General features: G+C 39.9%; 1 protein-coding gene across 2 annotated transcripts in view; it reads left to right on the forward strand.

Annotated features, from left to right (window-relative positions):
• The window catches only part of FRAS1 (Fraser extracellular matrix complex subunit 1), a 274,927-nt gene that overhangs the window by 126,507 nt on the left and 120,982 nt on the right, over positions 1 to 27,438 (forward strand). For both annotated transcript variants that reach the window (XM_047798478.1, XM_047798479.1), the window contains exons 26-29: positions 2,632 to 2,716; positions 5,509 to 5,835; positions 16,296 to 16,449; positions 22,630 to 22,808. In XM_047798478.1, coding sequence (XP_047654434.1) covers positions 2,632 to 2,716; positions 5,509 to 5,835; positions 16,296 to 16,449; positions 22,630 to 22,808 — 745 coding nt within the window. The remainder of the gene's footprint in view (positions 1 to 2,631; positions 2,717 to 5,508; positions 5,836 to 16,295; positions 16,450 to 22,629; positions 22,809 to 27,438) is intronic.

The following is a 27,438-nucleotide window of genomic DNA, read 5'->3' on the forward strand; positions in this document are numbered from 1 at the left end:
TTTTATATGACTTATGTATATTTATGTTGCCAGTCTACAGATAGGGAAACTGAGGCCGTGCGTGTGTAAGTAATCCTGCCCAATCCTCAAGCATATGAGACTCCAAGCCAACGTTCCCTTGAGTCCACACCCCATGTCATCAGCTGCTATGATTTCTGCCTCCTTAAGAGTACCAGGAATAATGAGCGTGCATCCATCCTCTGGGGACCAAAGATCATTGCATAGGAAAGTGTTGCCCCAGAGATGGAGCTTAAACCTCTGGTGTCTGATGTCATAAAGTCACTCTTCAAATTTGTGCTCCATCTCCTGAATTCATTTTCCTTCAAGTATAGTTCTTAAGTGTTTGCATCACACCCACCTACACGCACAGACACAGACACACACTTACACAGCTCCGTACCTGTGGTCATTTATCTTGGAATCACTTGTGAAAAGTGTGTAAAGTACAGAAAGCGCCACAGACAACCAAAGTTAACCCTCTTGTCTATTTAACCTCTTTAATCTCTCATCACCTGTTTTCTTCCAGAGTCAGCTTTTGCACCCCTAAACAAGGCACAGAATGGCAGCTATTTTTCAGGGACTCCTTTCAGTGCTCTTTTTCTTTTTTTAGTACCCATTTTAACACTGGGTTTTGTTTTATCTAAAAAAAAAAATTTAAAGAAAGAATGACAGGACTAGTAAAATCAGGTTGCTGGAAACTCATGAAAAAAGGAAATTATGTAAGTCTCTGGATGATACAAAAACAAAAGAGGCACCCCTACCCTGTGGATTTGTGGTTGTTTTTCCCTATGAAGACCCCAGTGTGATTCTTTAGGACTGGCTTCCTCTGGCTTGAAATCCTGCTGCAGAGTGCAAGACGGCTTGAAAATATAGTTGTAGTGGCCCTGATAAGCTGGTGTTGCTGAGAAACTGAACACAATTATTGGAACCTCAGTGCCACCAAAATCGTTTTTCCCTAGTGGGTTGGGAGTAACCACCCCTTCTTTCTTCATCCTGCTGCCTCTAGTACCTGCATTCTCTGGAGGTGGGAGTAGAGAGGGACAGGATTTAAATGGGACAAAAAACAAATGGCAGGATGGAATGATCAGGAAGACAAGAATTTCTTTTTGGGGGTTTATTGAGGTGTAATTTGCATTCAGTAAAACTCCCTGTGTCAAGCTGTTCTGTTCTATGAATGTTAATGAATGTATATGGTCTTGCAGTCTTGGGACCACAAACAGGACATAAAACAATCTTATCATCCCCCCCAAAACCTCATTTTTACAGGCACTCCCTTCGCCTCAGTTCCTGGCAACCACTGACCAAGTTGTTTTTTTTCTTTTTCTTTCCTTTTTTTTTTAACCCTTATTGTTTTGCCCTTTATGAAATGTCAGGTGAATGGATTCATACTGTATATCATCTTTTGTTTCTGGCTTTTGCCATGATGCTTTTGCAGGCCATCCACATTCTTTCATGTATCAGTAGTTAGTTCCATGAATGCCTTTTTAAAAACCTTTAAAACTGTGGTTCCTACAGTAGGACCATAAGTCAAAACCATCCATAATGCATTAATTACACACCTCACCCGCCCAAAGTGAGCTCTGATTTTGCTTTGGCTTTGAAGGTGGGCAGCTCCTACCTTTGCTCCTAGTAGTCTTTGAAGTTGCTGGAACAGCTCTTTTATAGGAAGTGAAAACCACAGCCAAGAGAGAGCCTTATTTTGTTCTATTAATTAGTGCTCTTTGGTACAAGTCATGGAAGTCAGCTTGAACAAGGTGAAGCAAAATTGCACAGCTAGTTATAATGTTGCAGGAATGGCTCAGATCTCAAACACATCAAGGGCAACTGGGCTGGATTCCAGGGCAAGCCCAGAAATTAGAACGAGGAATGCAAAGCAGGGCTCGTTTCTTCTTCTTCTTTCTCTCTTTGCTCAAAGGCTGCCTTCACCTCCCTCCTACAGACAGGCTTGCTCCACATTCTCATCAGCGTGGTAGACCGTGGCTCCCCCATGGTAGAATGGGGCTCCCAGGCCAGCTCCAAATTTCCAGGGAACTATCAGTCATCCTTTCTTGTCCAGTCCACATTGCATGTGTATGTGTGGCCAGAGGGAAGAGTGGGCCATAGAGTCATGTAAGACAAACGTTGCAAGCATTGTTAATGGGGGCCACTCTGGTGAACCAGGCAGGGGTTGGGAAGAGGAGTTGCAGAGAAGAGGGAATCACTGAAAACCAGTCAGAGATTGTGAAAAGATTCCTTTCCCTTTTCCAACTTAACCGTTAGCCTTCAGTATATTGCTAACCTGTCTTGGCCTGCTGGATCCTTAACCTACTAGGCCACCAGGGAACCCTGACAACTGATTTTTCAACCTTTTACATATTTTACTTAGAAAAATAGAAAACAAAAAAATGGAAAAAAAAAATAGGAACACTTATGTTATAAAGAGATCAAAGAATACCCAGTAGATTTATCTGCATCTCACTATGTTAATCTTTCTATGGTCATTTCTATTTATAGTGTGAATATTATATTACTATAGTGATTCAATCCTAATTCTCAGATGCACATAACCTGAATATATTTGTGATACTTGTCTTTCTAAAGACCAACTTAATGATTGTATTTTCTCATTCCTTTCTTGGGGACTTCTTTTAGGAAAGGTTATTTTTCCCTGAAAATTAGTGACCAACAGTTCTTCTCTGAGCCACAGCTGATCAACATACAAGCATTTTCAACACAGGTAAGAAAATGCCACATAATTAACAATTTCATATGCCTACTAATTCCGAGGCACAACTCAAGATTTTCTGTAATTTTAGCAAAAATGATTGTTCTAAATTAATCTTATCTCAGTTTCCTCATGAAATGCCACTGGAGTAATTTTCAGTACTTGTGAGTAATAACAGTAACAATTGCTAATACATCTATAGTACTCTTCTTGTTTCTCATTTATCCTCATGTCAACTTTATGAGTATTATTACCCCCAATGCACAGATGAGGAAACTAAGTCACAGGGAGGTTCAGTGAATCCGTGAATCCCAGTGGATCAGTGTATCTGGTTCCAGAGTCTTTGTTCCCGACATTACATTGGAGTGCCTTCTCTACTATGCTAAATCTCATCCTAGCCCTTCAGAATAATTTGAGGCTGTACCATCATTAAGACTAAACCTTTCTCTTAGGAATATGTAATGATGGTCACCTCTTTTGCCTATCTATCATGTAGCCAGAATGCATTTAACTCAGTCTGCAGTAGTTAGAGGGTCTTATTCAGGATCCAGTTAAATGAAGTGTGGTGTGGTCATTAGCCAAACCTAAGTCTGAGCAAGTCCTGGCAGGTGCTGTAAAACTCGGTGTGATGGCTCTTCTCTTCTCATCACTCATCTCCGTCAAGTTGTCGTTATGTGTCCCAAATGCATGTAGTGGTCAATGCTTTGAGCGCCTGGGCTTGAGGGGCTGAACAGCTGAAATGTGCAGAAATGGGAAGATCAGGATGTTCTCAGGCTGTAAGCAGCGGGAGGCTGGGATGTCGGCCTGGGGAGCCCAGACTCCCGGGAACATTAGACCTTGCTAGTGTGTTAGTCACAGTTCAAGGAAGGATGGGAGATTGTTGTCTTCAAAACTGATATTTTTGTATTTTCGGGTTTGAAAGTGAAGAGACCATGGGCTGTGGGATCGTGCGGGCTTGAACCCGAAGTGGCTGTCAGATGGCATGCACAGCCTAGCTTGGCAGTTCTTGATGAGGTTCTCACTTCAGGGATGACCGAAGTTGAGGAATGATTAAAAATTGATCCTAGAAGTTCCCGTTGTAGTTCAGCGAGAACAAATCCAACTAGTATCCATGAAGATGTGGGTTCAATCCCTGGCCTTACTTGGTGCGTTAAGGATCTGGTGTTGCTATGGCTGTGGCGTAGGCCAGCAACTGCCGCTCTAATTCGACTCCCATACTGGCGACTTCCATATGCCACACCTTCAGCCCTAAAAAGAAAAAAAAAAAAAAAGATCCTAAATTAATTTGATCTCAGGATTGGACCTCAGGGTTAAATTTTTGTTTTAATTGAAGCTAACACGTGATCTCTGAAAATATGGGTCAGAAGGCCACTGAGTCTCAGGACTTACTTGCTTACTTGTTTCTCAGTATTTAGGCTCGGAAATTTTGTTTTGTTCTTTTTGTTTGTGCTGATATAGTTACTCTAATTAAGTGAGCCAAAGACTTGGGTAGGTAGTGCCAAGTGACTTCTAAGAACCGGATTTTTGTTTGTTTTCCCTAAATCAAGTGAGTAGATGGTGAGGTTGCATTTTAATTTCCTTTATTATAAGAGAAACTTTTACCATTTTAACTTTTTTAAAATGGAATTTGAGAAATGAATTGTAACTTATTTTTGTTCCTTTACATTTCTGTGATATTTCAATATGGTTTTGAGCCTCCCTGAGATTTGCTCATGTGGGTTAATTCGATCTTTTCCATTTATGGATTTTGACATCACCTTTGACCTCTGTTTCAGAATCTGAGGGGCCATTCATTCTCATGTATAGAATCACAGCTTTTGAATTTTCACTCAGGAATCCTGAGGAGTAGCTATCTTCTCATTTCCTATTATGTGATTATATTAAAGATGCATTAGTTAGACATTACTTTAATAGATATTGAAATTTCCGGGAGGCCAGGAAGGATACTTTTAAGAGAAAGCCATTTGGATTAAAGAAGGCAGTGTACTGAGAAAAGACCTAGATTGTTCAACTTCAAAAGATATGCAAAACTAAGATAATGTTTTCTTTGGCTTCTTGCCTTGATTTTTTTTTTTTTTCCCTGTTGTGGTTCATTACCTTTTCTCTCTGTGAAAGAACATTTTATCTGCTTTCTGAAGTTGGTGAAGGGAAACCTGATAATCCTAAGGAAAACATATTAAAATTTGCCACATGAATTAACCAGGTGGTTGTTTTACCCAGACCATGGTTTTATCAGATCAGGAGTTCGGGTGGGCCCCTTCAAGATGTGGATGAGATGGCTTGAAGAAGATTACCGGGAGGGGTCAGAAATAGCATGAATGCAGGACTCTGAAGTAAAGCGCTGGAGCCTGGAGCAAAGCACTCGGCTCCCAACACAAATGCCAAAGTGCCACACCTCTTGTTAGCCTCTCTTGAATGCAGACAGCTAATTAAGGTCCCTGACGCTGAGGTGAGTTACCATGCAGGGTATATAGTGTAAATCAAGATGGCAGAGACTTCAGAGATTTACAAACAAGCAGCTACCTTGATTGCCCCCATGAATATTATAGTAGGAAAGTGACTTAAGAAACTACCAGAACCAGAGGTGTGAAGTATCCTCCTTTGCAGTGATTAGTAAGACTGACTACACCCGTGACTAATGCCTTGATTGTGCAAGACTTTGGCACTTTGCCAGAGCATCTGGAGTTCCTCTAAAAGCATAAAAATAGCTATCAGGTTGCACACAGCTGGTGTATGGTCCACTGGCTCATCCTCTCTTCTCCTGCTGATGGCTTCTCTTCTCCTCCTTCCCTTCAACTCCACAGGCCCCCTATGTGCTGAGAAATGAGGCCCTCCATGTTAACCGAGGCCAGAGAGGAACCCTCACCACCCAGCTACTTGACATCCGAGATGACGACAACCCACAGGACGTGGTGGTTGAAGTGCTCGATCCTCCACTTCATGGGCAGTTGTTCCAAACCCTTCAGTCCCCTGCAGCCCCTATTTATCAATTCCGGCTGGATGAACTCTCCAGGGGCCTTCTCCAGTATGTTCATGATGGCTCAGATAGCACCTCAGATGTTGTAGTCTTGCAGGCCAACGATGGACACTCCATCCAAAATATACTGTTCCACGTGAAGACCGTACCCAAGGTAGGTGTCATTCCCAGAGCTACTCACCCAAATGTGAAGTTTTGTTTATTTTATTTTATTTTTTTATGGCTGTACCTGCAGCCTATGGAAGTTCTTGGCCAGGGGTTGAACCTGAGCCACAGCTGCAGCCTATGCCACAGCTGTAGCAATGCTGGATCCTTTAACCCACTGCACTGGGCTGAGTATCAAACCCACATCTCTGTGGTAACCTGACTGCTGAATTCAGATTCTTAACCCAGTATACCAAAGTGGGAACTCATTGATATTTTTTTCTTTTTAAAAAATTATTCTCTTTTATTGAAGTATAGTCAATGTCATGTTAGTTTCAGATGTACACCAGAGTGACTCAGTTATATAGGTATATTTTTTCTCAGATTCTTTTCCCTTATAGGTTATTACAAAATATTGAGTATAGTGCTGTATAGTATAACAATATACTGTACAAAATAGAGAGTATGTGCTATATATATTGTAGGTTGTTATTGGTTATCTATTTTATGTGTAGTAGTGTATATATGTTTTGTCAATGTTATTTTTCAATACTCATAAATTTCAGATATGGTAGTTATTTGTTTGTTCAAACATTTATTAAGCACCTATTATGGGAATATGTAGGACATTCAGAGATGACTGGAACACATTACCCAATCTCAGAGGGCAGTGTGTATTTTGTTAGGAGCATCCTTGATCCAAAAGACCTGTCTCCATGTTCTCTGAAAAAGGGGTACTTTTGAACCTTTATGTTGAGTTGCTGTCATAAAAACGCCTCATTATCCACTGATTTTTTTTTCTGTCTCCTGCCTGAGCACAGCCATAAGAATCAAGTGCACCCCTGTTCTTGTCTGCTCTTTTAAAATAGTTCATGTGATGTGAAGCGCATAGTCAGGTTATTGTAATGAATCAAAAAGGAAGAGTTCAGCCATTCTGCTAGCTCTTTCATTGTTCCAGCAATCACTCACTCTTCTAGTAATCATGGGAGTCCTTGGCCTCTGGGTTGGAGAACAGTTAAGAACAATGATTCTCAGCTTGAGTCATTCATATCCATGAGTAGCTATCCTATTATTTATTTCATTTTTTTTCTCTGAATCAACTTGGTTTTTTATCATGGCCTCTCCCTAATAAATAATACTTATGAAATCATAGGCTTAATGTAGAATTATACTTTTTTCCAAAATACTGAAATTAATACATAACCATTTTATAAAATTTCATTCATGTGACAACATAAAATATTTTTGGATACTATCAATAGGATGACTATGATATTTTCTGAAACATTGGGCTAGCCTGTGCTAGATCAAAGAGACCTACAACAAAAGTGATTTATTACTTGGTAGTGTTTCACTAGAAGCCCTTTTCTCTGTAATAGCAAGAATGACTCTTTCCCATGATGGCGGATTGGGAGACTTATAATTTTTTTTGAACTTTTTATTCCAGATACCAGCACCCACTGTCATGTCATTGATGAAAAGCTAGAGAGTGATTTGCTGAGGACGGTTTAGAAATCACTTGTCACCTTCTCATCACTGATCACTCAAAATTTGCGATTGATCGGGTGAAGGTGAAGAGCTGATTCTAATGTGGTCTGCTAGCTGGTTTCTTGGGCTCTCGTCTCATTATTTTCAGCTGCTGAAAACAGTGATGGGGGCATGAGATAGATGGGAGTAAGTGAAGGCTGATTACAAGATTAAGTTGGCAGATAGCCACCTTGTAGCTAATCCTAATTATCACCCTCCTGCAGTCGCCCTGGGAGATGAGGTTTTGTTCTGAAGAGATGAAAGCTAGACAGATGCAGAAAGTTTTCTTTTCTTTCTTCTTGGTTTCCTTCCAAAGATTTCAGCGCAGTCCTAGCAGCTGCCTTTCCCATTGAGGCTTCAGTCTCCATGTTTGGAGCTCAGTGCAGTGTGTTACACAGTCAGTTTGCATGTCACGGCCCAAGCTTGAAGGGTATTTCTAGGATTTTAGCTGCTTCAATTACCAGTACAAAACATAGGAAAATAGAATTTTAATTGATACATAAGGCATAAGCACAGAACCTGAGGATTCCTACAGTGCGTACAGCTTAGAATCACGTGACCGTCTTCCTTCCTTCCCCCTTCCATCCCTCCATCTCATCTCCTGTCCTGCTGTGCTTACGTGAGCGTCAGGTGAGCTAATGGTTTCTAAGCCAAAGAATTAGGATCTTGAAACCAGTTACCAGAGCCCCAGCAGCCATTAGGATGTACCAATTATAAACTTCACATTTTCATCCTGAAAATATTTTACAAATATATGCTATATGTTCTTTTAGGAATTCAGAGTACTTTTTATCCTATCTGTTCTATTCACCTTTACAAGATCTTAATGAAGAAGGTTAGAATAGAGGCTTTACAACCTTATTGCTTCTGAAGGATATTCTACTGTTGGTGGAAGGTGTTTTTGTTTGTTATTGGTTTTTAACCTTTATTGGACACTACTGCTTGATGTGAATTATTCCTTTTGATCTTCGTGATCATTCTAGGGTGTTTGTGCAGTTTTTATCTCCAGTTTTCCAAAAGAGGAAACCAAAATAAAGGAGGTTTAAAAACATTAAAGAGGTTTTAAAACGTTTATTTCTCATAAAGGTATTTAGTGATGGGGCTCTGATCTCGAATTGAGGGTGTTCTGGCTCCTCACACTGTAACCATATGGTTTTCTTCATTCTAGCTCATTTTCTTCAGTGTTTTGGTCATATGTATTTGACTCCCCTCAGTGGACAGAATGGAGGCAGTAATTTAGTCATTTTCTCAGTGTCCTATCCAAGCAATCTGAGCCCCAGGCCTCTTGGAATATTCCCTGTGGACTCACAACATCTTGTTAACAAGTGACGCTATTTATAATCATAAGTCTACCGGAGCCTGAGGGAAAAAATGGCCTCAGCGGTTAATGGCTCCCCGTAGATTTGTAGTCTGATAAGATGGACTTGGTCCCACTAGACATTCTGAAGATGGGCACCCAAGTCTTTACCCTGAGGCTCCCTGGGTATTAAATTTGGGGCGAGGACAGTTACTAACCAATGTCCCGCTGGTGGCGTAAATGGAATGGTCGAGAAGTTTAGGTCTAAGTCTTAGTGAATGAAGTATAAACTTGGAGTTCTCGTTGTGGCTCAGTGGCTAATGAATCCGACTAGGAACCATGAGGTTGCGAGTTCGATCCCTGGCCTTGCTCAGTAGGTTAAGGATCTGGTGTTGTTGTGGCTCTGGTGTAGGCCGGTGGCTACAGCTCTGATTAGACCCTTAAGCCTGGGAACCTCCGTATGCCATGGGAGCGGCCCTAGAAAAGGCAAAAAGACAAAAAAAAAAAAAAAGAAATGAAGTACAAATTTAATCCCAGTGCTGTTCAGCATAAAACTTACCCTGGTAAGACAGAAGGAAAGGGAGGGAAGGATAGGAAAAGGAAGCTTTGTGAGAGCAGGAACTGGTTCAGTATTACTCTCTTGAGCCAGGCACACTGTAGAAGTTCAGTGCATATTTTTTTTTTTTTGTCTTTTTGCCTTTTCTATGCCCGTTCCTGTGACATGTGGAGGTTCCCAGGCTAGGGGTATAATCTGAGCTGTAGCCACCAGTCTACACCACAGCTACAGCAACGTGGGATCTGAGCCACGTCTGTGACCTACACCACAGCTCACGGCAACACTGGATCCTTAACCCACTGAGCAAGGCCAGGGACCGAACTTGCAACCTCATGGTTCCTAGTCAGATTCATTAACCACTGCGCCACAACGGGAACTCCTTTTTTTTTTTTTTTTTTTTTTGTCTAATTCAGTGCATTTTTGTTAGATGGAAAGATAGATGGGTGGGTGCAACAGCTTGAGTTAGGCCAGGCCTGCATTCCTGCCTTTGAATCCATCTCTTGCATCCGATTCATCAGCCTACAGGGCACTTCTCCTGATGCTGGGGTGGCCCAACTGAGACTGAGGGTAGGAGTGGTGGGTTCCACTCTTATTTATCAAGTTCTGCATCATGTCCCCCCAATGTATGTTTTTATCCTTGCTCTGGCATGAGTAAACTTGACTGCCACCTTCCAGGTTTATACTGACTTGCTGAGGAGAAAACAGACCCGAGACTGATGTTGAGACATGTTCTGTTGGGGGAAGGAGGCAAAAGAATTCAAAAAGATTAAAAGGTAATAAAGAACGCTCTGCTGAACAGGCTTTCGTTAATTCAGTGGATTACCAAACCCACGCCCGCCAGAGCTATGATTCTAAAGCACCTCGGCATTTAATAAGGGCTAAAATGTGAGCAGGGAAAAGCCATGCTTCTTGGTGGGTTTCTCTCCACTGCTGGGCTTTCAGGGAATTAACCTTCTTTTTCATTCATCTAAGCATCTCTGGAAATCATTCCTCTTTTTCCACGTTGGCAATAAATCTGATGATCTTTCTGACCTCATTTTGCTGTTGTTTGAGCAGTTATTTTCTGCAACTGGGTAATGCTTGATGTTAAAAGCCCCCCAAGTGTCATGCTATGAACTGGATGGAAAATTCTATCGCTGAGAGCCCTCTCTGGCTGTTTGGCTTTTGTGAGGCTCCTCTGCAGTTAAAAGCCCTGTTGCGCTTGCCCTCAGTTTTCTTAAAACCTGTCCTCCCATGGGTTGTCTCACAGGGACACGGTTTGATTAAAAGGAAGTTTGTGAGTCGTAAATATCAATGGCATAAAAATGCTTATTTCACTGAGTAAGAGTCTGCCTATCTCGTAAATAAATAAAACCTCACCGCAAATCAGGGGGCTCACCTTTTGTGGACTTGCTTAGCTTCTTCAATTTAGTGTCTTGTGAGGTGCATCGCTCAGAGTATACATTCAGAAAGTGTTTCATTACAGAAGCTGTATTCGTATGTTTGTTTATAAAGCAGTCGAAGTCTACATAGAGAGAAGGTTCTGTATCCCTGACCTAAAGCTGCAGTTGCTGAGGCACATGCACAGATTGACAAACACAAAAAACTTGTAACATCTTTCCATCATTCTTCATTCTGGTAACTAGTATTCGTGTTTCACCTTATATGTGTCACCCTATATAATCCTCCCCTAAAATCCATAATGAGCTCCAAAATTAGGTTTTAAAAGCTATAGTATAAATGAGCCATTGCAAATTATTTTTTACAGAATAGATAAAATGCGAAGGTTACTTTTATATCCAATTATACTTATTTTCTATTTCATAAAGTTTAAACTTTTTTTAACTTGAATAATTTGGCTTGGGGTTGGGGTACACCATTATATTCGAGCTCATCATTTATGTCCCAGTCTTCAATGGGAGGGGGGGAGTTTTCATTTCGTTTGTGAGATTTTTTTCCTCCAACTGATAGGAGTCGTGGTCCTTATTTCTGGCTTACGACATTAATATTTTTATTTGTAATACAGTATATAATGGATAAACTTTATTACCAGCATTTTTGTATGCCTATTGTTCTATGAAATTAATTAGAACTATTTAATTTAAAGCACCGTTTTAATTATGCCCCCATAATCCCTTGTTGAGGTTTCATTTCCTTCTAATGTGGGTACCCTGAAGGATATATAAAACATCACTGAGCAGAGGATTCTTCAACTGAAATTATGGCTAATTTCTTGAGCTTACAGGAATATGTGCACCATTGTGCAGAAAAAACCCTACAGGCATACTTCGTTTTATTGCGTTTTGCAGATACTGTGGTTTTTCTGCAAACTGAAGGTCTCTGGCAACCCTGCATTGAGCAAGTCTCTCAGCACCATTTTTTCCAGTCGTATTTGCTCACTTCATGTCTCTGTGTCACATTTTGGCAATTGTCACAATATTTCAGAGGTTTTATTGTTATTATATTTGTAATGGTGATCGGTGATCTTTGATGTTATTACTGAAAAAAGATTATGACTTGCTGAAGGCTCAGATGATGGTTAGCATTTTTTTGCAGTAAATTTTAACTAAGGTATGTATATTGGGTTTTTTAGACATAATGTATTACTCATATAATAGACTACAGTATAATATAATCATAATTTTGATGTGCACTAGGAAACCAAAAAATTTGTGTGACTCGCTTTATTACAATATTGACTTTATTGCAGTGGTCTAGAATCAAACCCACAATATCTCCAAGGTGGTAAAGAAATGGCAAAATTGCACTGGGGAAATTAGGTTAAAATTTGTTTTGGACATGTTAGCTGAGAAAAGATGTTGTACAGACTTCTATTCATCCCTTCTTGGACCCTCTTCCCAAAAAATCAGCTGACAAAACCATCTTCATCGTAATGAGTAGGAAAAATTATACTTCTTTTCCTTAGAGAGTTGTCTATTTCTTATTAAGTACTGTAAACCGCTAATGCAGAAACAGAAGCATATGTATTATTCTGATATAAATGTAACTATTCTAAAAGGCTTATCTTTGGAGTTTGGGAGAACCATTTGAGATCCATTGCAATCTCTGTCCTGGGCAGGGTGTCTCACATTTTAGCCTGACTCCTTCTGTCCTGGGGATCCTATTCAACACGAGTGGGAATGCACTAAACTAAAAAAGCTGAGCAGCAAAAGAAACCATCAGAAGATGAAAAGGCAAAAATGTACAGAATGGGAGAAAATACTTGAAACCGAATATCTGATAAAGGTGTAATATCTAAAGTATATAAGGAACTCAACTCAATAGCTTTAAAAAAAATTAAAAATTAGCTAAGAACCCACACAGACATTTCTCAAAAGAAGACATATAAATGGCTAAAAGGTTCATGAAGAAGTGCTCAGCTTCACTAATCATCAGGAAAAGGCAAACCAAAACCACAATGAGACATCACCTCACATCTATTAGAATGGCTGTTCTTAAAAAGACAAAAGATAGCAAGCATTGGTGAGTGTGGAGAAAAGGAAACCTTCAAACACTGTTGGTGGGAAAGCACATTGGTGTGGCCATTATGGAAAACAGTATGGAGGTTCCTCAAAAAATTCAAAATAGAATTTTGAGCCAGCAATCCCATTTCTGGGTATTTATCCAATGGAAACGAAATTAGTATCTTGAAGAGATATCACACTCTCATGTTTATTGCAGGACTGTTTACAATAGCCAAGCTATGGAAACAACCTAAGTGTCCATTAATGGTTGTATATATAGTGGAATATTATTCAGCCTTAAAAAATAAGGATATCCTGTCATTTGTGATGGAATAGATGGGCCTATAAAATAAGCTGAACACTGAAAGACAAGTACCTCATGATGTCACTTATATTTGTAACCTAAAGAAGTAGACCTCATAAAAGCAGAGTAGAATGGTGATTGCTGGTGGCAGAGCAGAGAGGGGGAAACCAGGAGATGTTTGTCAAAGGGCACAAAAATTCAGTTATAAGAGATGAATAATTCTGGAGATCTGATGTATAGCATGGTACTTGTACTTAATATTATTATACTCTCTACTTGCAAAGAGAGCTGAATCTTAAAAAAATTTATGGAGTTCCTGTCGTGGCTCAGTGGTTAAAGAATCCAACTAGGAACCGTGAGGTTGCGGGTTTGATCCCTGGCCTTGCTCAGTGGGTTAAGGATCCGGCACTGCCGTGAGCTGTGGTGTAGGTCGCAGACACGGCCCAGATCTGGTGTTGCTATGGCTCTGGCGTAGGCCGGTGGCTACAGCTCAGATTAGACCCCTAGCCTGGGAACCTCCATATGCTGCAAGTGCGGCCCTAAAAAGGACAAAAGACAAAAAAAAAATCATAACCATGTGAGGTGGAGGATGACTTAGCTTGATTGTGGTAATCATTTCACAATCTGTACATATATCAAAACATTTTGTACACCTAAGTATATACAATTTTTATTTGTCAAATATACTTCAGTAAAGCTGGTGGAAAAAATTAAAATGGAGATCCACATACAGATGGTCTGATTCAGAAGGTCTGGGATGGGGCCTGATAGTTTAAACTTCTAAGAAGCTTCCAGATGTTGCTGGTCCCTGCACACTGACTTGCAAGGAGTATTGTCTCCTACACACTGACACTCACAAAGAAATGACAGAATCGCATTGATTAAGTAGAGTCGACAGGGGAAGGCAGAGGAGAGGATCTGGGACAGGCATTCAGGGCGCAGTGCTTACTTGCTTGGAACATGAAAAACCACATTGCCTGTCAGTCCAGGAATGTGCTTGTTGGTGTATAAATTGATCTCCATCACATAATCAAATGTGATGAGGCTTTTCTGTTTGAAAGATGTCTAGCAATTAAGATACCTGGGTCCAAATGGATTAGGTTATATAAAACTCTGCTGGAGTTAATGGGGCCCTTTCCCCCAGAATTCTGGTAGGTAACAGGCAAAGTTCTTGGCACACTTTGGTGTTTTTTGTAAATAATATGCTGTATCAGCTGTGAAAGGAGAAAATTCTGTGGGCTTTTGCCCCTGAGCACCAATCGCCAGAGGAGGCATGTTGGCTGCTGTTGTCCTGGGCACAGACTGAGTCTCGGTGATTGTGGTGAAAGTAGTTCTGACCACCTCCTGAGGGGGGCACGTGCTCTCATGTCAAGTGACAGTGTAGGAATAGGCCTTGTCTTCTGTCCTGAATGAATATTTCCCTCCTGGACGTGCTGTTTGCTCTGTTCTCTTTTTTGGCATGTTTGAAAGTAATAGCAATAATTTAGGAAAAAAACATCCCTTCCAAGATGCCCTATTTTGAAATAGCTGATTTACTGACTTGGAAAATATGAAAATGGAACCCGAGCAGCCTCACTGATCATATTCCATGGAAGCTGTCAATTAGGAGGCTTTGGAAGAGGTGTGCACCTTGCAAATCAGGGATGGCAGCACTTTTAATGACATTAGCCTTAGCAATTAGAATGGTTGCCTTCTCAGAAACACTGAAGAGTGATTTCTTCCAGTCACCTATTCCCAACTCTTGTTTCTAAGGACTTCACTTTCAATCAGTCACTGAGGCCTGTCAGTTCAGCCTCTTTAGCGTTTCTGCAATCTATTTCTAAGCATTCATTCCCCCTGCAGTCACCTTCTCATCTTCTCTCACCTAAGCCATTAAACGGTTTCTACAGTCCCAGATTCATCCCATCTCTGGCCCCTTCCATCTCTTGCTGCTGGAGGTTCTCTGAAACCCATGCCTGATCATCCCATTTCTTTCCCTGAAGACTTTATGAAAGTGCCTACAAGCTAAATTGAGACTTTTATTTATTTTTATTTATTTATTTGTCTTTTCTAGGGCCGTACCTGTGACATATGGAGGTTCCCAGGCTAGGGGTCTAATCGGAGCTATAGCCGCCGGCCTACGCCAGAGCCACAGCAACGAGGGATCCAAACCGAGTCTGTGACCTACACCACAGCTCACGGCAACGCCAGATCCTTAACCCACTGAGCGAGGCCAGGGATCGAACCCACAATCTCATGGTTCCTAGTTGGATTTGCTAACCACTGAGCCATGACGGGAACTCCTAAATTGAGACTTTTAGAACAGCTTCTACTTTCCATTAGCCAGCATTAAGAATCACTTTTTCTTGTTTTGTTTTGTTTTGGCTGTGCTCATGGCATGTGGAATTTCCCGGGCCAGGTATTGAACCTGTGCCACAGCAGCAACCTGAGCCACTGCAGTGACAACTCCCGATCCTTATCCTGCTGTGCCACAAGAAAACTCCAAGAGTCACTTCTCATTCCCTCCCTCCCTCTGCTTTCTAGACCCTGCTCTTCCGGACACCTGGATATTTTATTAAGCACAGTGCACTGTCTCATGTCTTTGCTTAGGCTGAGCCCTCTGGAGTCTGTTTCCCTTATGCACTTAGCCCCTTTTTTGTCATTCAAGAATTAAATGATGTTTTCATAGGGGAAAAAAGCCTTCCTAGTATCCCTTCCCCAAAGAGGAAATCTCCTTTTTCCTTTATTCTCCCATTGCACCCTGCGCAAGCTTCTTATAGAGTATCACTTGTGATGTGTGCTAACTATTTACGTATCTGTCTCCCCCAATAGACTATAGGTTCTGAAACTGAGATCTCATTTCAGCCAATCTTATATATCTAAGGCCTCTAGCAAAAGATTTGGCATATAATAGGTGCTTAATGAATAGCTCTTGAATGTAGGTGGATGAAGAGGATGGAAGGACGAGTAGATGGGCAAATGCAAGAAAGAAATGGAGATACTTAGTCTTCCTGAATGACATCACTTCTTTGCTCATGACAAAATGGGAGAAAAGACAGAATATATGCATATATAGCTACCCATGCATATGTGTACACATGATATTCATATATTTGGTTCACTGTGTGACTCTAAAGCTATGGATCTCTCCTGTGGGATGGAAATCCTGTGAAATCAGATTGTTATGATCATTATACAACTACAGATGTGATAAATTCATTTGAGTAATAAAAAAAATGGAAAAAAAAAGCTGTGGATCTCTCTTATAAGGCAATCCTTAGCAGAAACAGGACCTAATAACTTATGTTTTTAAGAACTGCTGTTTTTTAATTTTGCTTGGACCGAATTTTATACTCTATTCTAGAATGATGGGAGTCTTCGGCTTGTGGCTAATTCAATGGTGTGGGTTCCAGAAGGCGGAATGCTGCAGATTACCAACAGAATCTTACAGGCTGAAGCTCCAGGTGTCAGTGCCTCAGAAATCATCTACAAAATTACACAGGACCGCCCCCAATTTGGTAAGTCTTTTTGCCTTTGTCATGGCTTCATCATTGCATTAAGCAGTATGGGACTTGCTATTGCTTGGTGCCAAGGCTGGGTCTCCAATGAACTTGACTTTCTAATACCTCACGCATCTCCTTTCAAGACAGAATAATTAAATGAGCTATCACACTGTATGCATGTTATGTACTAGGTAGTATGTTCAGTTCTGGAAACATAGTGTATTTAAACCTAAAATTTGTTTTAAAACAACTGCATTTTACAGAAACTGTCTTGCTAAAAGTCACCTAACTAATAATATGTCCGTTTAATTTCAAAACTCAAGCTTTCAAAACTCCACCTTGTGTCCCTCTCAGAATATCACCAGGCCTCTTCTTGAGATTTTCTTTTTTTTAAAAGACTTTACATAAAAACATTTCTCAAGATTTCTATAGTTACTTCCACTTCCAGCAAGATGGTAGAGTATGAAAACCCATCATTATCACCTAGAAATGATGGATAAAAGGGATTAAGAACTATCAGGCACTCCTAGCTGACCTCCCAAGAATAAAGAGAAATCTCCAGGGGCCAGAAACAGAGAAGGAACTGAAAACTAGTCTGGGCAAGGGCTGATGGCATAACTTCCCTGAGAGGGGTTATGTGTGCCCCAATAATTTGGGGGCTTGAGATTTAACGCCCATGCAGAGACAGAAAGTCGGAATTAAGACAAGAAGCTCACCAGCAAAGAGAGATGGCAAAGAAACCTCCCTGTGTTTCCCAGGGCTCAGAGGAAAGCAAAAAAGTCTGCTGAGAATTCAGAACTTCAGGCATGTTTCTCCTGAAGATCTAAGGCTAAGTTACCCTATGTGCATTGTCTGAGAACCCAAAGCTGAGGCATGAATATGCAGATTAATCAGGCGAAAGATATGTCTTGGGTCCCTTGCAGAAACTAGTAGAAAGTGCTGTAGAATGTCCACCCTCAACAGGTGGACCACACAAGATTTTCACAGACAAAACCACTGAAGATTAGCCCAGAAATCAAAATTACAGAACATATGATGAAATAACCTAAGTACCATAACCAAAACAAACAAGAAGATTAAAACCCAAGGGTTTCAAATAAAGGAACAGTCTTACAAAAACTGTGAAAAAAAGCATATTTAAAATGATTTAAAGATGCAAAAGAAGGCATAGAAACTGTAAGGAGATAACAGAATACCATAACAATGAGAAGAACAAGCAGGTAGATTTTTTTTAAAGAATTAAGTAGATCATCTGAAAATGAAAATTATATTAATTAAAAGTAAAAGCCTGCTTGGCATGATAAATAGCAGAGACATAGTAATCTGTTTTTTCTCATGGTTATTAGATTTTAAAAATTGTATATTGTCTGCATTGAAGAAAAAATTAACTTCTGCATTATTTTAAAATAATTCTATGAACTGAGTCAGAAAGAGAAGGACAGATAGCATATGATATAACTTATATGTGGAATCTAAAATATGGCACAGATGAACATTATCTGCAAAACAGAAACAGACTCACAGACATAGAGAACAGACTCGTGGTTGCCAAGGGGGAGAGGAGGGAGAGTAGGATGGACCGAGAGTTTGGGGCTGGTAGATGCAAACTATTACATTTAGAATGAATAAACAAGGTCTACTGTATAGGACAGGGAGCTATATCCAGTCTTCTGGGATAGACCATGATGGAAAATACTATTAAAGAATGTGTGTGTGTGTGTGTGCAAGAGAGAGAGAGAGAGAGAGAGAGAGAGAGGGAGAGAGAGACTGAGTCACTTTGCAGTATAGCAGAAATTGGAACAACCTTGTTAATCAACTATACTTTAATAAAAATAGCTTAAAATAATAATTCTAGTGTCCACAAAGACATTGAAAAGCGTAATCTAATCAAGAGCTGATAGAATTATAAAGCAGTCAGTCTAGTGGAGCAGTCACTCATTATAGCTGTATAACCTTGAGGAAGGTATGTGGACACCCTTGAGCCATAGGATTTTTTGAGAGGTAAATCTAGATAATTTTCTTAACTTTTTATTTATTTATTTATTTATTTATTTTTGTCTTTTTTTTTTGCCTTTTCTAGGGCCGCTTGCTCCCACGGCACATGGAGGTTCCCAGGCTAGGAGTCTAATCGGAGCTGCAGCTGCTGGCCTACACCACAGCCACAGCAACACAGGATCCGAGCTTCATCTGCCACCCACACCGCAGCTCGAGGCAAGGCTAGATCCTCAACTCACTGAGCAAGGCCAGGGATTGAACCCACAACCTCATGGCTCCTAGTCAGATTCTTTAACCACTTCACCATGATGGGAACTCCCTTAACTTTTTATTTTAAAATAACTTTAGACTTATTGAAAAGTTGCAAAAATAGTACAAAGAGCTCTTGAATATCCTTCATCCAGCTTCTCCCAGTGTTAATATCATACATAACCATAAAACAGTTATCAAAACCAGGAAATTATCATTGATACAATGCTATTAATTAGTTCCCAGACCTTATTCAACTCTGCCATAGTCACCCACAGATTTTAAGCTAGACAAGGTTTATGTCCTTTTCAGCTCCAAAAATCTTTGACCCGTTTGATATATTAAATTCTTTACCTTCATCTTGATCATTAAAAGGCAAAAAAATTAAACTTCCTAAAGACAGCCCGATATCCCAGTATTCTCTTTAGGTATTAAACAGAACAATGCTGACCCAAAGGATTTTCGAAGGCATTTCAGCTGATAAATGCCATGTAGACCTGATTGCAACCCTTTCTTGCTATAACTCCCTTAATTAACTTCTTCCTATGAACATAATCCTATTTCTGTGTGCTCAGAGCTCCCTACTGGTAATCATCAAATCTTATTACTCTTAGCAGCCATTCAAGAGTGAAAAAAGTGGTAGAAGCCCACCTAACAAAAAAAGTGGTGGGAATTAGAAGCCCACCTAACAAAAAATGCTCTATCCCAGTGATGCGAATTACGGAGCCCTTACCTCATTGCCACCCTAGCTACATCACGTTAGGATGTTCCAGTTGGACTTTAGGCTTTGGGAAGACTGCTTGTGGAACCGAACCCATTGTAAATTGTTTGTGTAGTATGTGTATAAAGAACCAAAGTTCCATCACTTGCAAACTCATCACTGTTTTCGAATATAAGTTTAGACAAGTTGATTAATGCCTGTACCTTTAAGTACTTTGCACGTTTGAGAATAAATTAATGAGACGGTTTTAATGAAGTTGCTTGGGTATCATTTGAGAGAGAATCTGCCAATTTTAAATTATTTAGCACAGTGTAAGGAAACTTTAATGCAAATCATCTTAATCCCCAAATAACATGGAGATTCCAATGAAATTCTAATTCTTAAAACCCTGATATATTTTTCCCTTCAAGATTCTTGGTTAAAATATTGACTTCAGTATAAAGGCAATCACTAGTAGAGACCATTTTCTGTGTTTTAAACCTGGATTGTTTTTAAACTTGGATTTTCCTGTATTTAAAGGGTCAGCTCCTTTTATGTGTCATACTATGATAAAAGTGGAGGTGAGGTCCTATGCAAAAGCTCTCACCTCGATGGAGCTCTCACCTCAGTACCTCGATACTGGTACTTCTCCCCGTCTTCTCAAGGACTTATCACAAAGGCACCTTATATTCCACATACCCAGTGCCTAGCTCTTCATCTTTTTACTAGCTGCTCATCCCGTTAGCAGGTTAGTGACATTGCTTCTCCTCCATCAACCAACCCAACAGGTGCTTATCGGATTCCTCCCTCTTTCTTACCCTTTATAGGCACATTTGTCAAGTTCTATTGTTACCACTTCCTCAGTGATTCTTTTTCTATGATTGTCTCTTTTTTTTTCTTTTTGAAAATGTTTTAAAGTGTAGTTGATTTACAATGTTGTGCCACTATTCTACTGTATAGCAAAGTGATTCATTGTACATATATATATACATACTTTTTATTTCCAATTTAACCTCTGTGGCTTTAGTTCAGGTCTCCATCTCCCATCTGGATTTTGCAGCAGCCTCATTAATTGGCCAAACTGTCCACCTAAATGGTAGCTACCCTTGTTACTATTTTTATAGAATAAAGTCCAGCCTCTTGAACGGAATTTTCATGTACATTCTGCATTCTAAATCAGTTTGTGCCATTAACCTCATGAAAGTCTCACAGAGGCTCCCAGTTGCTTATGGGGGCTGATCTCCAGGGGGAAGGACTGCATCTTGCCGATCTTTGATTCCCCCACCCCAGAGGGCTGTCCACAATAGCTAGGACCTAACAGGTGCTCATTGACTATTTACTGAGTTGAAATTAATGGAATTAGCCAATATCCTAGGATTTCTTGTTGATTTGCACAGTATGGCAATTTTTTTAAGCTGAAAAATAGGCTAATTTCATTAGGACTTGTTAGGAAAATTCTGCTCAGCTTTCCTACCATAAAGCAGAATAGCTACGAAATTGGCATTTGACTATCTTCTGTCCTTCTACTCTCCACATTTTCATTGTGGAAATTTCCTTTCAGAATATCTTGCAGCTGTACTCACATTCATAAACAGTCCACATCCTGGAAAAGCGTATTTATTAGCAGGATCTTATGAACAGAAGTTGAACCGGAGAGAGATGGGTAATGGAATTTGTGACTTAGGTACAAATGAGAAATAATACAAGAGAGAAAACAGAATGAATTGATTCTACCCATGATTATTTTAAGAAGAATATTGATGTTTTTTTCTACAGCTTCAGTATTTCATCACTATCCAGAATATTATGCTCCTTTTTAACTTGAATTCAGTGCATATAAATGTTAGAATGACTATTTCCTTTGAGTAAGAAAACAAATTTCTCCAGGGTAATAAAAGTACACTATCAATTGCCCAGTCTGTCTAGTGCACTAAGATCTGGGTATCCTCCTACAGAATATTTTTTAAATATAAGAAATATCTCTCTCTCTCCCTCTCCCTCCACCTCTCTCTCTCTCTCTCCACACACACACACACACACACACTCTTCTCTTGCTCCCTCTCCCTCTTATTATCTGGGTGGTAGAGAGGCTTCTTTCAGATATATTGTTAAATGCATTTTCAGGAGAACACGGCTTCTGTTTTTAGCAGTTCATTCCTTCTTCTCTTTGGTCTTCATGTGAAGGCATAGACTCCTTGTGAAATCTGGATTGTTTCTATACCACCTCTCTATCTGCAATCTCACTTTAAGAAAACAGTAGCTTCAGGTGAAGAATAAACAAGGGGACAGATTGGTGGTATCAGTGGTGGTGTTATGATTAAGAAAATGAGCTTCAGATTCAAATCTCAGCTCCTCCACTTAGGATTTGTGTGCCCTCAAACAAGTTATTGAACTTATCTGAGCCTAAAGAACTTCATCTTTAAAATAGAGATGATAATAGCATTTCAGAAGGATTAAGTGACACAAGGATGACCAGTATTCTTTTTAAGCACCTGTGAAGTATGTGCAATTATTCCCACTTTACCGATGAGGAGCAGACACTTATGGTACCTAAGTAAGCTCATGCAGCTCCAGGTGGTAGAGCTGGGTTTAAACCACCAGGTCAAGTGCTTCATGCAGTGCCTGGCACATGCATTCCAGTGTTAGCTCTTATTATTTTTATTGTGCAGAATTCTCCCAAAGATAATTTTTTCTGATTTTTTTTTCTAATTTCCCTTTGTGTTTACACCTAGAATGTCCTGGTCAGAAAGCATTTTCTGTTCATAGAAAGTTATGGGTAGAAATGAATAATTCAATATTTGAGGATTTGTTTACACTTCACAACTGTTTGAGTTTCTTTATGTAATTTTGATGTAAGTCAATAACTTTTATACATGAATTGCTCTTGAGTGACTTTTAGCTCTTTTAACTGAAAGACTGGAAATTCTATGTCCAAAGGTAGATTGGATGATAGGTACTGAATTCTGTATTAGCCTTTTTTCCTTCACTTCCTAGAGAAATAGAGAAGTGTATCCTATTTTTCCTGTTTTTTTGTTTTTACTTTATTTTTTATTGTTATTTCCCCCAACACACTTTTTTCCCCCCACTATACAGCATGGGAGCCCAGTTACACATACATGTATACACAAATTTTTTCTCCTATTATCATGCTGCATTGTAAGTATCTAGACGTAAGTGATTGGAAAGGAGACGAGAGCTCTGATTGACTTTTGCTTTTCCCAGGATCCTCACTAACTCTGTGGTTTTCCTAGGGGAGGTGGTCCTTCTGGTTAATATGCCTGCAGACAGCCCTGCGGATGAAGGGCAGCACCTGCCTGATGGGAGGACGGCAACTCCCACCAGCACTTTCAGCCAGCAAGACATCAACGAAGGCATTGTGTGGTACAGGCACGCGGGGGTCCCAGCCCAGAGTGACTCCTTCCGCTTTCAGGTACCCTCTGCTTCCTGAATTGTCTGATGTCTGGATGGTCTGATGGAAACCATCACCCTATTTATAAACAAGTCAGGTCATTTTCTGTGATTGTCTAGAAATCACATTTGGGGGAAGAAAAAAATTCCTAATCCTGATACTAAGTGAAAACATGGAAAGATTTTCTTTTATCTGTCAGTTCTGTCTTATGGGTACTTCTACAAGCAGAGTCATTCTGCAGCAAAGAGATTTATAATAGATCGTGGCTAAAGTGTTGGGAAAAAGATGTTTTCAAAATGTTAAAATGCCATATGGAAAAAAAAAATCTTACTTTCTTTTTTCAAATGTTTTTGGAACATTTAGCATCTTATGATAAGGTCATGGACTTAGAAGCCAAACCCACTGGGTTCATGTTTCACTTCTGCTGAGTACTAACTACACAACTTTGGGGAAATTATTTGGGCAAAATTCTTGTGCTTTAGTTACCTCATCTGTCGACCAGCGATATTGTCAGGATTTAATGAGTTAATACATCTGGAGCATTTAGAATACTGCCTGTCACTGTGTGAGGGTATGGGACTACCTTTTAATGACTGGTCAAATACCAGTGCTATAGACTGAAGGTTTTTGTCCCTCCCACCCCTCCCCCACCACCACTGCAAAGTTCGTATGTTGAAATTCCACCCCTCCATGTGATGGTATATGGAAGTGAGGCTTTTGATTAGAATTAGCTGAGGTCCAGAGGGTAGTGCCCACATGAATGGGATTAGCATACTTATACGAGTCACAAGAGCACTTATGGCTACCACACCCCACCCATCACCACCCACCATGGGGTTACCATGAGAAATCAGCTGTCGGCAAGTCTAAACCCAGAAGAGCGCCCACACCAGAACCCAACCATACTAGTACCCTGATTGATCTCAGACTCTCCGCCTCCAGAGCTGTGAGAAGTAAATTTCTACTGTTTCTAAGCCATTCGGTCTATGGTATTTTTGTTAAGAGTAGCCTGAGCCAGCCGAGTCAACCAGACCATAAGGAAGCTGTCAGTAAATTAAAGAATAAGAAATTATACTAGGGAACATTCTCTGGCCATTATGAAATATAATTAGAAATTAATAACAAAAGGATAAAAAAATCAAACCACTTGGAATTTTTAAAACAGTCTCCTTAAGTAATTACTAGTTCTAAAAAGAAACCAAAACGGCAAACTATTGAGAAATATTGATGAGGAGGAAATAGCTTATCAAAACTTAAATGATGTGGACAAAGTAATACTCAGAAGAAAATCGATGACCTTAAGTTCTTATTATTGAGCAGAAAAGCATGAAAATGAATGGGCTGAATATTCAACCCAAGAAGTTAGAAAGCCACAAGAGAAGCCTAAGGAAAGCAAAAGGAAGAAATTAATGGAGGTAAACAGAGGAGTTGACTAATTATAAGATGCTAGAATTGACAAATGAGTACAAAACCTGAATCTTTGGAAAGACCAGTAAAATTAGACGAATCTCTGTCAGGGCCAATTTGTAAATAAATAACAGAAATACAAAAGAATGAGGACATACAAATGAGAAAGAGCATTTAAGCATAGCTACAGAAAAGAATTGGGGAAAATATAAAGATGCCCTCATGGGGATCAGCCAGACCAACCCCCCAGTCCCTCTAAGTCTGAGCTGTTCCCTTTGTCTAGGAAGCCAGCTGGGGATAAGCAACCACAGTGGCTCACCTTGTTAAAACCATCATCCTCTCTGCTTTTGATGCCTGGTGTGCACATCTTCATTGTCTGACTAATTTATATTGTGCAAAAGATATGCTTTCCCAGAGAGCCCATTGAAATAAACTCGGAAGCCATGAAAATGAGATTATACTGAGCACACTGAATGTCCAATAAGTGAGCCAACATTATGTGCCCTTTGCCCAAGTTAATTTTTCAATTTTCGCACCCGGGGACTCAACAGTCCTCAAATAATGAGTCCGAATGGAGGCAAAGACCTCAATCAAAAGAAGTCACCTCAGCAAACTAGAATCCTTAGATCTGCCTTTGCCCTCGTAGGCATCAGTAAGAAGAGCATTGTCCACATGGAGCATTTCCCTAGAAAGGGATTCTCAGCACCTGCTAAAATGATATTTGATTGCTTTTCCAAGTTGGTTACTAAGTGGGTTATTATCAAATAGCAAAAGTTACAGGTTGTTTTTAAAGAAATTCACTGGAGTTTATGACTCTAAAAACATTATTACTTTGGAGCGCACACATTTTGCTCAATATGAGTTTAGAATTCCTACTTGAAATCGCCTTCAAAATCTGTGGGGCATTCTTTAGAATATCCTCGATAGTGACAAAATATCATCTTTTGGAAGTGGATTTTAAAATATAACCAAATAGCCAAAAGGCATTCTGACTTGGGTCTGGTAAAAAGAAGAGAAGTAATTATTTTTTGGTTAAAACAGGGAGTATTTATGAAGGAATCAGCTCAGTTTTCTTACTGTCTGGGAGCCTCCTCTGCAGGCATTACAAAAAGTGTGTTTTGAACACTGACAGCATCATTATTGCAAGTATGAAACAACTCTGAGATCATATCCTCTTGGATGTGAAAGTTTTGGTGTGTTTGTTTTTAGTCTCATTGTTTGATAGGCTTACCTCCTATTTTGATGCGAAATGACAGAGCCCCTGTAGCTTTGTGCGAAAACAAATGGTTAGCAACTCTTCCCATTCATCATTATAGTGTCCCTTGGGATTTTGAACTATTTAAAAAAGATACCGTTCTAATGATTCTTCCCTGTTGTCTCTTCTTCTTCTTCTTTTTTTCTTTAAAGCAGAAAATGCAATACAATGAGCTGCATGGATTTAATCCCACTTTAATGTTGATGTGCTGTCATGAGCCATCAATGCAGCCCATCTGTTACTTTGCATCTAAGACTTGGAATTTATGTAATGTAAGAGGTGTTAAAAAATAGAGCCTGGCACAGTGAGATGAAAGCATGCACGTTTTTGGCAGGGGATAGAGACCTGGCTTGGCATATTCTGATCACGCCGACACAGCCTCAGGGGATGTGGTTTGAAAAAGACCAACATATTTTACACCAGTATCTTTGCTAGGGAAGCTAGAACTGAGTCCCTGGCTTAATAATATGCTCACTTTTCACTGCTGCCAGTGTTCCATACCTTTTCTTCAAGAGATAGGTGAACAGGAGTTCCCGTCTTGGCACAGCAGAAATGAATCCGACTAGGAACCATGAGGTTGCAGGTTCGATCCCTGGCCTTGCTCAGTGGGTTAACGGTTCGATCCCTGGCCTTGCTCAGTGGGTTAACGATCCGGCATTGCTGTGAGCTGTGGTATAGGTCGCAGATGCGGCTCAGATCTGGCATTGCTATGGCTGTTGTGTAAGCCAGCGGCTATAGGTCCGATTGGATGCCTAGCCTGGGAATCTCCATATGCCCCGCGGGTACGGCCCTAAAAAAAACAAAAAGACAAAAAAAAAAGGGGAAGGGAGAGATAGGAGAACATATCTTCCCCTTTTACTAATTTTCTAAAGCTTTCAAATTGAGTTATAGTGGTCAGTAGGAAGATCACACACCCACGGACCCTTGTTGGCTTTGTGACCTTGACACCTTAGTTTTTTGACTTCCAGTTTCCTGATCTGTAAAAAAGGAGATAATAATATCTACTTTGTGAGCATTAAGTAAGAAAACTTCTGAAAAGGAGCTAGCACTATGCTGAGCCCATGATAAATGTTCAGTGAATGATGGCTATTGTTATTAACATTATCTATGTTGATGCTATAAGATGCCTCCTCGAAAATACAGAAATACATAGATATTCTGAAACTTGAGCTCCAGGTGTCTGATGTGATCAAGAGACAGAGAAGACAGCTTTTCTCTGGGGTGTAACTTTAGAAGACACAGAGAAAGGGCTGCTCTTCCTGCCTTTGTCGCAGAATTTACAGGACTCTGTCCCCTCTCACATGGAACTAATGCAACTCCACATGGCCACACAGGCCTTAGCAATTTCTCCAACAAGTTAAGCTGGAGCAGACAACAACAGAAAGAAGGCAAGTTTAAAGGGAGCTGCAAGGTAGCACTGAGGAAGTGGAGAGGCTGAATGGGAAAAGCGTCATTTTTCAGCATTTTTGAAGCAGGAAAAAGTTGATTTTGTGACCACTACCCTAATTGTAAATGTTCTTAATCTTGCCTTGCAATGATGAGGCTGGGATTTGCCCCTTATAATCTAGGTATAGATATCTGTGCTGGGTAAAGATTAAAGTGGAATAAAAATCACATATATAATGGGTTGTAGATGCTCCTAATGAGACATTATCTAACAATTAAAATGATGTTTCCAGAATGTTTAATGATATAGCAAAATATCATAGTATGACAGTAAGTAAAATTTTAAAATATACAATTGCATACAAAGTTTCTTTCACATATGCATAGAAAAAAGATTAAATAGCAATGCATTGATTTATTAATAACTACTATTTCTGGGTAGTGAAATTCTAGACGATTTTTATTCCTTACCTCTACTTTCCTACAACTTCAGAATTGCCTAAAATGCTTACTGACCTTTTTCATGATCAGTTAAAAAAAAAAATCAGTCTTAAAATATGAAGAGCAGAATGAAAATTGTAAGGCAGGAGCATATAGCATTCA

Source organism: Phacochoerus africanus, chromosome 10, assembly GCF_016906955.1.
Source record: "Phacochoerus africanus isolate WHEZ1 chromosome 10, ROS_Pafr_v1, whole genome shotgun sequence".
NCBI classification, from domain to species: Eukaryota; Metazoa; Chordata; class Mammalia; order Artiodactyla; family Suidae; genus Phacochoerus; species Phacochoerus africanus.